Source organism: Tamandua tetradactyla, chromosome 9 (assembly GCF_023851605.1).
Source record: "Tamandua tetradactyla isolate mTamTet1 chromosome 9, mTamTet1.pri, whole genome shotgun sequence".
Taxonomy (NCBI): domain Eukaryota; kingdom Metazoa; phylum Chordata; class Mammalia; order Pilosa; family Myrmecophagidae; genus Tamandua; species Tamandua tetradactyla.
The window spans coordinates 34,659,691-34,672,983 of NC_135335.1; the positions used below are offsets into that span (position 1 = coordinate 34,659,691).

Below are 13,293 nucleotides of genomic sequence, written 5' to 3' on the forward strand. Positions count from 1 at the left end.
CATGGAGTAAGGCGGCGCGCGGGATCGCGCTCGGACTGACCGACCGACGGACGGACGGACGGCCCCGGGCTCCGCGCGCTGGAAGATGAACAGCGCAGGTAGGAGGGTCCGCGCGCCCTCAGACGCCGAGGAACGCGCGCGAGGGTTCCCGGCCGGGCGCTCCAACTTGGAGCCCGTGGGGTGCCGGGCGCGAGCTGCCGAGAATCCCCCGATTTACCCACCCTACGAGGCCTCGGCCGAGGTATGGGCGGGGTCACCTCGCCGAGGAGACATCCTGGTCTCGAACGCCCCCCGAGCGAGGGTCCCCTCAGCAACGGAGAAAGACGTCCCCTTCGCAAAAGCTAGTTGGCCGCGCGTTCTCCACACCCCGAACTCCACACCTCGGGGTCCCCGCGGAGCCCTCGTGCGCCCACCCGGCCTCTGGGACCCGTCCGGAGCTTTCCATCACACCGGGGTCTGTTCCTAGTCCTCCGGGACCCGGCCCGCCCTTACGCAATTCCTCGTTCGGTTTTCTCTCCCCGGCCCTCGGGACTTGGAGCTCACTCTCCGAAGGAGACTAAAAAGCCCTTAATTATTTTCTCCGCAGCACACCCCACCCCTCGCAGAGCCCTGGCCCGGGGCCGCCTTTGTGCCTCCCCTCTCCAAGGACCCAACGCCAAGCTCTTGGCCCAGGCTGAGCCACTCTCCGGGCGGGCGCCCCCCACCCCCAATCCCTCGGGTCCCTGCTCAGGAAATCTGATTCCCCCCAGCTCCTCCGCCAGTTCGGGGATTCCCTGAACCCAGAATGGGTTGGGAAAGAAGCCTTAGTGATGGCTCCAGAGGAGTGCCATTGAACAGATTTAGAAACTGAGACTCAGAGACGGGCGGGGCCTGGAACCCATTTCTCAGTCAACGGGAAGGGCCGAAAGTTCCCTCAGAAGCTGAGTTTGCAAGGAAACATTTCCAGCGAACTTCAGCTGCCTGCCAAGAAGGCATCGCCACTCTTTTCTCTATTTCCCTTAAAATTTAGCAGAAGGCAGCCCCCACCCTGACCAACCCCTGTCCAAGCCTTACTCCAAAACACACATCCCTAAAGAAACAGGAAGCCACCATTTTGGCTGTCCTGGAACCATATCCTACCGTCCTGTGAGTATGTGTGTGTTTTATGGGGTTTCATTGTTGTTGTTTCTCTTTTTAAATGTTTTTAGTGAAAAAAAAAAATCGTTGTCTTGGGAGTGAAGTGCGGGCGGGAGACATTGGCTGGACTGATCTGACAAAGGAGCCTCTTGGGGGACGTGGGAGTGTGGTAGCCGCATCCTGTGTCCAGGCCCTTTTGTTATGGTGCATGTGGACCCTTGGCATTTAGTGTGGGTCCTCAGATCCCAGGAGCAGGGTTATACCGCTTTGTGGGCATGGAGAAGGCTGGAGGAGGGTGGGAGCCTCCCAGCCAGCTGCACGCTGCTTGGAGAAAGGGGGCCTCCGGCTTGAGCAGCCACAGCCTGGATGGAGCCAGGCTAGTTTTTTCCGACACCCCTAATAAAACTCGGTTTTAGAACAATGGTGAGAGAGTTTCCAGTTTCCCACCCGGTTCCCTGCATGAGACTTGGGTGAGCCCTCCTTCCTCTGAGAACTGGGAGTTGGAGTGAATCAAAGGAAACTTACAGACAGGTTTGGTCCCAGGAAATCTTAGCAGTTACCGCTCTTGGATCTGGCTGTCTGATACTGGTTTCCAATATAAGCCCAGTTACTCTTTCAGTGTGGCCACGGTGCTAGCACCCTTTTGTAATGATTCCCCGTTCAGTCATGTAGCATAGTGGTTCACAGATTTGTGGGTTTAAATCTCAGATATTTAGTCATGTGACCTTGAGTAGGTTTGAATCTCATGATATTTAGTCATGTGACCTTGAGTAGGTTTATTAACCTCGCTGTGCCTCAGTTTCTTCATCTGAAAAATGGGAGTGATAAGAGCTTTCTCATTGGATTTTCATGACTAAAAATAATTCATGTAAGGTGCCTAGAACAGTGCTGGGCACATTAAAAGTAACCAAAATAAAACTAACTTACTATGAATCAGGTATGACTTTCAAGAGTTTTCCTTGTATCAGTGTATTTAGTTTTCACAGTAACCTTACGAGGTGAGTATTATTTCTGTTCCCCATTTTATAGATAGAAACACTGAAGTTTTGGGATTTTGTGGTCACTTACTTAATATAAGGGGCTGAGAGAGGATTGAAACTCAGACTGTGCAGTTTGAGATGCTTTTTTTAATCCAGTGCCTAATATTTAGTAGGTACCCAGAAAGTGTTTGATTATTGACTTTGCTAGGCATCTTACATCTATTATTTCCTTCAAACTTCTTAACAACCTTATGAAAAAAGAGTATTTCTTCTATCTTACCAAAAAGGAAACTGAGACTCAGAGAGGCAAAATGATGTGCCAGAGCCACATAGCCAGTGAGTAGCGGAACTGGGATAGAATCCAGAGCCCTTGTTCTTCCCAGTAGCATGCTGTCTTCCCACTAGGTGCCCTGTTGTGGATCACTGGATGAGGTTAACAGCAGCCTAATTAGAAATCATCAGGCTTTGGCTCGTGCATTCCAGCAGGTACCCATGAATGAAAGTTAAATTAAGATGCAATTGGAAGGTGAAATTGGAAGATAATTACTCTTGGAACATATGGTTATGAGAGTTTTAGGGGGAGTGTAGTGAACTGTGGTGGAAGCAGATTCCAGGACTGAAGTATTGGATATTTCGGGCCATCATAAGAAGAGCCATATATATAGTTGGCCAGAGCAGAAGGTGCTTGCTGACTCTTGGGTCCAGTGCTCTTGCTTTACAGATGGGGGAAACCGAGGCTCAGGGAGGAGAGGGGACTTGCCCAAAGTCACATTTTCAGTTAATGGCAGAGCTGGGAGTGGTCAGGATTCCTGACTCCCAGTCCAGTGCTCCTCCCAATATCTCCTCTAATTGAATCAGTATGTAGATGACAGGGGAGCAACAAGCATGAATGTGTGAGTGACAGATATTTAATTAAAATAGAGAGGGAAAATACAAACTGATAGCAGGGGGGATGGCTGGAGATAATTTCTATCACCAGAAGCTGTTAAAAATCTCTTCCCCCTGTCATTGTGGTCCCCCCTCCACCCGCTACACCCTCCCAACCCATCCCCCAGTTAACTCTTAGCATCTTGGCTTAAATGGTGTTCTCCATTTGAGTTGACTTAAGACATAACAAATTTCTAGGAGGTGCTGGCAGTTGGTAGCTCAGGGTGAAGAGGGTATGACTTCCAGGGTCTGGGATTATAGAGAGAGGGGGGATGTTCATACAGCAGGTAGAGCGACTCAGAAGAGTGCAGAGGGCCCACTGGCCACTTCCACTCTGGGTTTTTAGGCGTTCAGAGGATTTAGCCTAACCCACAGGGAGGAAATCCCAGCTCTGATTTGTCCTGTAATTTCCCCCCCTTCCATACCCTTAGTCTGCTATCTTTATCATACCCCCAAAATGTTTTTGCTTTTGCCTGCCTCTGGGCCTCTGCACATGCTATTCCCTTTACCTGGAATGCCCTAGCCCCAACTTCTTTGCTGATTGTGAAAATCCTCTGTGTCTTTCAACCTGTATGTTGATGTTATCTGATCCCTCAGTCCTTTCTAGGCAGGTTTGGTTTGGGACCCAGGTAACCTTATACACTGAGGTCAGGGCTATATCTTTTTTTTGTTTTTGTTTTTATTTTGAGACAAGGAGAGAGGTGGGCAAACCTGGAAGCTCATACTCTCTTGATGTTCTTAGCACTTCACAAGTATCTCCTCCCCAGTTTCTGGTCTGACTCCTCATTTCATTGGAGGTGCCAGGGCTCCCTTTTTGGTCTCCTCTTTTCTCTGACCACAGTCATTCCTTTGGTTATCTCCCAGGCTTATGTCCTAAATTCCATCCATATAGTGGTTACCTCCAGCCAGACCTCTGCCCGGAGATGGGACATCCAAGTGCCTTGTTGACATTTCTTCCTAGATATGTGGTAGATAGCTCAGCTTTAACATGTGAAAAACTGAAATCCTGTTTTCCATCCCCATCCCCTGCATCCTTTCCCCTCTCGATGGCAACTTCACCCTTATAGTTGCTCAGACCCAAAAACTTGGCATCGTCCTGACTTCCCTGTTTCTCTTATACCCCATGACCAAACTGTCAGCCAATGCTGTCAGCTCTGCCTTCATATTCAAAATCAGACTCCTTCTCACCACTTCTCTCTCAAGCCTCCATTGCTGGTCTCCCTGCTTCCATAGCCACTACCCAACTTTATTTTCAGTGCAGCAAAGAGTGTGTGTGTCCTTCCTCTGCTCAAACCCCTGCTTCCCACATCACTCTGAGGAAAACCAAAATCCTCCCATGGCCCACAAGGCAAATTCTACACCCTCCCTACCACCCCTCCGACTTCATCTACTTAACCTCCACTCCTCCTGTATCCCAGCCATCCTGCCCTCCGTGCTGCTTCTTGAACATACCAGGTGCAACTCTGGCTTCCCTCACCTCTTTCAGATCTTTGCGCAAATGTCCCGTGAGTGAGAACTCTCCTGGTCACTCTGTTTAAAATGGCAAAAGACAAAATGAACAAACAAAACCAACATCCACTCCTAATCTTTTTCCCTAGACCTTATCATTGCCTAATATCCACTATGTAATGTACTTGCCCTTTTTTATTGTTTATCTCCCACCACTAGAAAAATAAGGTCTGCAAAGGCAGGGTCTTTGTTTCATTTTTTGATGTTGCCAGACTCTAGATGAGTGCCTGGCACATAGTAGGTGATCAGTAAATATATGTTGAATTGGATAAAAGTAAACTGAATAGGAGTGAATAAAGTCAACCATTCACTTCCTAGTCAGTTAGTACTTCTGACCCTCATCTAGATCTATCCCTGCTGGCTACCTGTTCTTTCTGGTCTGTTTCCCTGCATTTTACCCTTCTTTGCCTCATTTGACGCTGGCATCCTGATTCCCCACTATAAGGGTAAGTGAAGACAGAGATTCAGGAGACTGGACCGGGAAACCCACTTTCTACCCAGGCCCTGCTCTTGACTCACTGGGTGACTCCAAGCCAGTTGCTCGCCCTTCCTGCACCTCAGTTTTGTCATCTTTTAGTAAGGGGTCAGCAAGACCTTTCCAATTCTGGCATCCTTTGATCTAAAAGGGGATGCAGGAAAAACACCCTGAGCTTCAGAGCTGGACACACGAGATGGACGCTGAATATTTGTCATTCTTAGGGGATCCTCTGGGAAAGGCATTTTCTTGCAGAATCACGCCTCAGACGCCCACCATAACCTTTCCCGAGGAGACGGTACCCACAGATCGATAGCTTGATTGGATGAAGGATGGGGTGGGGGGGGGGGCAGTACAGCCAAGGTAATGGTCGTTTTTCATGGCCGTCTGTTCCTCTGTCGGGTCTCATGGTGTCCGTGTTAAATGCCACCTGTTTAGGATGAGAAATGAGAGTCCCCACCCTGAAAGAATAATTTCATGCCAACACCTGACACCTGATGTTGAGAGCTTGAAGCCACTGTTGCATAATTTATCAATGTAGAGCAAGACTCATACCAGGGAAAGAGGTGGGGTAGACGAAGTTATCAAAGTGGTAATAGCTATTGTTCATTGAATGCTTCTTCTGGGAAGACCTGCTACTAAGCACTTTTAATATAGTTTTTTTTATCTCCACAGTAACTCCTTGAAGGTAGGTGCCAGGGTCGTACCCATTTTATAGATGCAGAAAATGAGGCTCAGTTTCATCACTTGTAAGTTGCAAAGCCAGGATTTGAACCCCGAGCCAACCAGGCTTGAAAGACTTGCTCTGTTATACCCATACTACCAGTTGAGTGAGGCTTACCTGTTTAGGCTTCAAATTTTTGTGTTTGTTTCCAACTAATTTGGACAGATATTTTTCTAAACTCTGACATTCTAGATTGCTTATGGAAACAAGGAGCTGGAAATTACCTTCATCATTTTGTGAAAACTCTCGGTTATTGTCTGGGTGATGGTGGCTGGCCTGGACTTTGATTTAGATGAATGCGAAGTGGGCTAGGGAATTGATGCAGTGATGACTTCTGACTACTACATACTTTAGCCTTCAAAGTGTTTTATAGTTGTGCCTCCCTCATCTCCCTTTCTTACTGTCAGCTACCCATTCTTACAACTGGCAGGGTTCCTGCTCCAGGTGATTCCCCATCCCAGCCATGGGCTGGGAAACCAAGTAGCCAAGTTCTTTAGACTTATGTTCAGAGTACAAGTAAGGATGCTCTGAAATCTTGGGCCCTTTTGGGAATAAGGTGCATGAACTTTATTTTTTATATTATTGCTACTCCTGGCCCTTTTTGTTTCCTTTGGGGCCTCAGCTGAATTTTACCGCTGTCTTCCAGTTTCGGGAATATGATACTGATTTTGGTTTCTGACCTATTGAAATTGAGGTGCCAATGGGACTGTCCCATGGTGCTGTATAAAAATAGAAGATGTTGTGGCCAGAACGGTAACCACCAGTGTGCCGACTGAGCACTTAAGATGTGGCGAGTCAAATTGAGGTGTGCTGTAAATGTGAAATCCACATTGGATTTTGAAGATGGCATATGAAAAAGGAATGTCAAATAGCTCAGTAATTTTTTATACTGATAACATGTTGAAATGGTAATTTTTGGAGTTGTCTAAAATATATTGTTAAAATGAATTTCACTGACCTTTTTCTTTTTTTTGCTTTTTTATGTGGCTACTTGAAAATTAGTAATTACACCTGTGATGACATATGCGGTTCACACTCTATTTCTGGTGGACATCCCTAGATTAGAAATTGAACCTTGGATGGAGGTAGGATGTATATAGGGGTTTGGGGGCCTTTAAGTTAGATATAGGCATTAAGAACTAAGGACAAAATTATGACCATGACTGTGAGGGGGGGGGAACAAGGAAAAGGAGTGACAAGTTCATATTATCATTCAATTGGAAGAGTGAAGGAGAAGGAGCCAGTGAATGACAGAAAGGAGGAGTACATGAGAGGTAGGAAGAGGATGAGGATAAAACAGTGTGGTGACAACCAGTTTTCATGAATGAGATCAGCAGTATTATTTGCTGCAAGGATATTACTGGGGTTGAGATGCATGGAGAGAAGAGTTTACTGCCAGAGACCTGCAGGGCCTCTGCTCCATCTCACCTTCTGTCACCAGCTGAGCTGGCATTCTGGAGCCCCTTTGTGCCAAGCTCAGGCCTCACTGGGGATGAAGCTAGGAGATGAGATTGAGTTGAAAGGGAAGCCCAGAAGTCCTAATTCATGGGCATTGGGGAGCTGTGCAGCCTTTTTGAACTGGAGGTGCCAGGATGAGGTTGCATTCCTAGAATAAGCTCACTTTGCCTGCAGGGTGGGAGGGGGCTTGGGGAATACGGGCAGGATGCAGAGAGGCCAGGAAAGACACATGCAGGTGTGGTAGGCCTGGCTCCTGGCAGTAGAGATGCTGAACTTGAAAGTTGGTGATTATTCTCTTGATGCTTCCACTTATCCAGATCCTTCCCATCCTGCAAAATTTAGCTGAAATTCCACCTTCTCAGCCACTTAGCTCTAGCTTCTTCAATTCCTGTTGTGTTTATAATTTGCATCTTTTACTCTTCCATCTTCAATAGATGTTCAGTATCCACAAGATATAAGATCTTTTGCAGATGTAGACATATAATGTCTCCCATGAAATTTGGATGCAGGGCAGTTAGCTGGTCACCAGCCCCATAGCATGTGGAATTCCCTTCTGACTCTCAGAAGAGTTATACGTCACTGTCACAAACTTTTGGGGTGTCACTCTTGAAGGGATGAGATAATGACTCTTGAGGGATCATATCCCAAGGGGGCACAGCTCTGTCCTTCGTTTGTGCTATTACTGGGTTTTCGGCAGAGGTATTCTTCTCTTCTTGATCCGGGAGCCCCTTTATGTACAGTGTTATGTGTTTGGATAGTAGGTATCTAATAAATTAGCTGTAGAATGGTTGTAAGCTCCACGCAGGTGGCAGGGATGGTGATTGTCACGTTCAGCATTATCTCATGAGTACCTGGTACACAGCAGGTGTTTAATAAATGTTTTTGTCATTAGACAACAGCAGTCACCTGAAAGCCCTCATTTAGGGAGCATGAGATTTTGTTCAGTTGTATTTCATTGGCCAGACTGTGTATAAGAAGGGTCTGTTCACATGTTGACAGAACGAATCTTGAGGGATTTTTAAATGCAGTTTTATTGAGATATGTTCATACAGCATGGAAACCATCTGAAGTATGCAATCATTGGCTCACAGTATCATCGCATGGTTGTGCATTCAGTCCCAGGATCAAATTTAGAATTTTTGTTACTCCGAAAAATAAATAAAAAGAAAACCCTAATTCTCCCATATTCATTCCTCCATATTATTGACCCGTAGTATTGGTGTGGTACATTTGTTACTGTTGGTGAAAGAGTATTAAAATATTATTGTTAACTGATAACCCATAGTTTGCAGTAGGTACATTTTCCCCATACACCCCTCTATTATTAAGTCCTTACAGTGGTGTCATACATCTGCTCTAGTTCATGAAGGAACTTTTTTATATTTGTACAGTTAATCACAGACATTGTCCACCACAAGAGTCACTGCTTTACGTTCCCACGTGTTTCCTTCTGGTGACATGCATGAGTCTGAACTTCCCCTTTCCACCACACTCACACTCCGTCCAGCACTGCTACTTATTCTCCAGTAATGGGCTGCTGCCACCTCTGTCCATTTCCAAACACTCAAGTTCACCCTAGTTAGACATTCTGTATCTATTAAGCAACCACTTCCCATTCTTTAGCCTCATTCTGTCTCCTGGTAACCTATGTTGTATATTTTATGTCTGTGAATTTACATATTACGATTAGTTCATATGAGTGAGATCATACAGTATTTGTCCTTTTGCGTCTGACTGACATCACCTAACATAATGTCCTCAGGGTTCATCCATGTTGCATGTATCAGGCCTTCATTCCTTCTCACTGCTGAATAATACCCCATCATGTGTGCACACCACGTTTTGTCTCTCCATTCATCGGTTGATGGACCCTTGGGTTGTTTTCATCTTTTGGCACTTATGACTAGTGCCACTGTGAACATTGGTGTGCAAATGTCTGTTCACAGCCCTGCTTTCAGATCTCCCAGGTGTATCCCAAGTAGCAGGATTGCCAGGTTTGTGAGACAACTGTATACTGAGCTTACCTTCAGGGATTTTGAAGATTATGGTGGAAGGATAAACCTAAGACACAGCGTGGTAGCTTGGATTCACACAAGTTAGGGGAACCATCTTCAGTATTCCCTTGCAGCTGGTATATGCAGGAGAATATGAATGGAAATAAAATTAATTCTACTTTTTTGCCCTTCTTTTCTCTATTTTTGTCCTTTAGATTCACCCAAGCCACCCGTTGCTCCCAAGCCAAAGACTAGCAGTCCGCTCACACCGTTGGCGTCACCCAAATTCCCTTCATCACCCCGATCTGATAGTCTCCACAGTCCAAACTCTGGGCCCAGGGGGCCGAAACCCCCCATTGCCCCTAAGCCCAGGCTGGCCGCCCCCAGCGAGTGGCGAGCCAGTGTTTACATGAACAACAGCTTAAACGCCTGCAGCAACGGGAAGCTGTCCTTCCTAGACCGGGCGCTTTGCGAGGGGCATCGGTCCAGCCCAGGGCACCCCGACTCACAGGTACATGAGGACTACATCGTGGCCCCCAGGGCTGCGCTGGGAGAGGATGGGCCCGTGAACCGGGGCTGCACCGCGGACGAGGTACCCGGGGAAGAGGAATCCGGGCAGGGAGGCGAGCAGGGCGATGCTGAAGGGCCAGGGGCCGCAGAGGAGCCGGCAGCCCCAGCCGAAGTGACGCCGAGCGGAGAGTGTGATGAAGGCATGGCCCACACCCCTGTGGGGGAAGAGGGACGTGAAAATGACCCAGGGACAGAGGAGCCCATGTTCCCCTGTGAGGAGGAGGAGAAGCTGGTGAAGGAACACAATGTGTACAACCTGACAGACCGGGGGACTTGGGATGGAGAGGAGGTCTTCCAGAGTGAGATCATCTTGACCCATGTCGAGTTAGGGGAGCCAGCAGCCCCTGGTGAGACATCTGGGGCCCCCGAAACTCCCAGGGAGGCGGAGGAGGTTGGCGAGAAAGGCTGTGCTGATGCGGAACCAGACCCGCGTGCAGATTCTGACTGTCCCCCCGAGGCGGATGCTGAAGACTCCAGCGAGGACCCCCCCGAGAAGGAGGAGTTGGCCACGGATGGCGGGGAGGCAGGTGTGTCAGTGGGAGACCCTGACGTGTCTGAGAAGTACGAGGATGTCACGGGTGGTGGTCAGGCTGATGATGGACAGCGGGGCCAAGATGAAAAACCCGACCAAGGAGAAACGACAGTCACCCAGGAGGTCGGAGGAGACCCTCGAGACAACGAGGACCCGGTGAAGGAGGAACCTGCTGAGGAGAGCTGCCAGATCGTTCCTTTCGAGAATGAAGGTGCCGATGGCTTTGTGGCTCCGCTTGCAGGAAGTCCCTATGAGTTCTTTCCAACAGAAAGCACCTCTTTTTGTAGCGAAAGCTATTCTCCCTCTTCTGAGTCAGCAAAAGACTTAGAGTCTGAGCAGAAATCGAAGTCGGGGGCATGTGCCTGGGAGGACCCGGTGGCTGGAACGTCATGCGGTCAGCACGATTCCCCGGAGGATGGAACCTGCGAGGGTCCCTCTGTCCCTGACGTGGTGGTCTTCGCAGAGGGCGATCCTGATGAGGAGGCAGCAGATGACGCTCTCACAAACCCCTATGTGATGGGAGTTGGCCCGACATGCCAGGCAGACGGCGCGCACCCCGGAGGACGGGAACCCTCCGAGACACAGGTTGGTTCAGATGTCGTAGACGGTTACGGCACGAAAGAAGGAATGAACTCTGATGCTGAGAGCAGCCTGCTGCCCCTCGACAGAATAAACCTCGTCACGAGGACCCGGCCCCACTCTGGGAAGGTGGCTGGCTACGTCCCAGAAACTGTGCCAGAAGAAACGGGAATAGAAGCCAGCTCGTCAGCCGCTGGCAGTGGAGGAACCATTGAGGAGGCAAGAAAGAAGGCTCTGTCGTTGGAAGGGAAGCCCCTGGAAGCCAGCAGGGCCTTGCCGGCAAAGCCCAGAGCCTTCACTTTGTACCCTCGGTCGTTCTCCGTAGAAAGTCGGGAGATCCCACTTTCCATGTACCGTGAGCCAGAGGGGTCTGGGCTAGATGACCACAGAATAAAAAGAAAAGAGGACAATCTTTCCCTGCCCTGCGTGATTGGCTCCTCTGGAAGTTTCTCCCAGAGAAACCACCTTCCCTCCAGCGGCACCTCAACGCCATCTTCCGTGGTCGACATCCCGCCCCCGTTCGACCTGGCCTGCATCACCAAGAAGCCGATCACGAAGAGTTCTCCTTCCCTGCTGATCGAGAGTGACTCCCCGGACAAATACACCAAGAAGAAGAAGTCGTCCTTTAAGCGGTTCCTGGCGCTGACGTTTAAAAAGAAGACAGAGAGTAAAGTGCACGTGGATATGCACGTGTCTTCCTCCAGGTCCTCTTCTGAGTCCAGCTACCACGGACCTTCCAGGATTCTGGAAATTGACCGCAGGAGCCTTAGTAACTCGCCCCAGCTGAAGTCTCGGACTGGGAAGCTCCGGGCCTCCGAATCCCCCTCCTCACTCATCTTCTACAGAGACGGCAAGAGGAAGGGTGTCCCTTTCAGCAGGACGGTGTCCAGAGTGGAGTCCTTTGAAGACCGCTCCCGACCTCCCTTTCTGCCCCTGCCACTCACCAAGCCGCGCTCCATCTCGTTCCCCAACGCTGACACTTCGGACTATGAGAATATTCCCGCTATGAACTCAGACTATGAAAATATCCAGATCCCGCCCCGGAGGCCTGCAAGGGCTGGGACTTTTACAAAGCTGTTTGAAGATCAGAGCAGAGCTCTGTCCACGGCCAATGAAAATGATGGCTACGTGGACATGAGCAGTTTCACTCCCTTCGAGAGCAAACAGCAGAGCACAGACCAGGAAACAGAAAGGTACCGTGAAATCGCAGTTTCTTTCTTGCTCGGCAGGTGGGACTATGTGAGAGGTGGTTTAGGTGTGGATGAGGGAAAGGACTTGGCTTCTTAGCCTCAGGCTCTCTTTCTTTCCAGCTGTGTGACTTGGGACGAGTGGCTTTACCTCTCTGAGCCTGCATTCCTTCACCTGTGAATTGGGAATCATGCTGTCTCCAGGCAGAGTGTATCAGATGACAGCAGATAACCCATGCAAAAGTGTAAAATGCCAAATGTGGTACAAGTGTAAGCATTTGTATTTATAGTATATGGGGGCTATTTCTCCCCTCTCCTAGGTAGATGGCTTTGCTATTTCCCTCTGGGAAAGTCAGCAAGAGAGAAGGTACTGGCAGTCTTGCCAAACTAAATATCTTTGCCATCAGGAAAATACCCTAAATTGAGATTGATACGTTTTTATTGTGTAAATATACACTGCATTGAATAGAGAATGAGGAAAGACAGTTTGTTTAAATTGTTTAAAGAGCTAAGGGTGCCGTGAGCTAAATTTCTGAATGGAAGCCTTTAAGAGGTACATCCAAGCTGATTTGGGGGTGGGGAGGGGTGGAGACTGATTCATGTTGGAAGTGAGTGTGAAACACTGAGGTTATTGATAGCCCTGGAGGTTTCCTGACTCCACCTTCCCAAGAGGACTCAATGCCCTTATTGATCATCCCAAGGGGATAATTGCCAAATCTTGCTGTTCCTTGTACATTGTGGATGCAACTTAAAGGCATGTGATTAAGCCTCAACCATTTGTACACTTTGGGGGCACCTGATCTGAATTGACGGAAAGTCAAAATTGTTGTGATTTAAAAGGGGGTTCTTTCCCCAGATGTGCAGTAACTAAAACCAATTCTGCATAGCTGTTGCTTCGAGGAGTTCCTTGGAGGCCTGCAGTAACTATAGATAAGAATGCTTAGCAATTAGCAGTAGCTGTTGCTGGAGTATATATAAGTGCTAGAAAGTGTTTGGATGGTTTATTCTTTTGAGTATTTTGCATAGTTCTCCACCCTGCCTCCATCTTCCTCCTACCCCAAATCTGAGCAGTGCTTTAGTTCTTTCTAGGATAAAAGGATTTGTTTGCTGAGCCAAGGTGAACACCAGTGCGCCTGAAGGGCAGAGTTTAATTTGGTGAATGTGAATTTGTGTAAGCTTTAAGAGGGTGTGGGAGGCAAAGCCAATGGGTTTATTGCATTAATAGTTATCAGCAGGGTTTGA

At 48.4% G+C, this 13,293-nt stretch overlaps 1 protein-coding gene across 3 annotated transcripts in view; it reads left to right on the forward strand.

The window, feature by feature from the left end:
• FGD5 (FYVE, RhoGEF and PH domain containing 5) overlaps window positions 1–13,293 on the forward strand; it is a 147,343-nt gene continuing 134,050 nt past the window's right edge. For 2 of the 3 annotated variants that reach the window (XM_077116435.1, XM_077116436.1), the window contains exons 1-2: window positions 1–98; window positions 9,399–12,057. In XM_077116435.1, the coding sequence (XP_076972550.1) occupies window positions 86–98; window positions 9,399–12,057 (2,672 nt within the window). In that variant the 5' untranslated portion in view covers window positions 1–85. Of the gene's footprint in view, window positions 99–739; window positions 1,126–9,398; window positions 12,058–13,293 lie in introns of those variants that run through there. The other variant, XM_077116437.1, reaches the window with a different exon arrangement.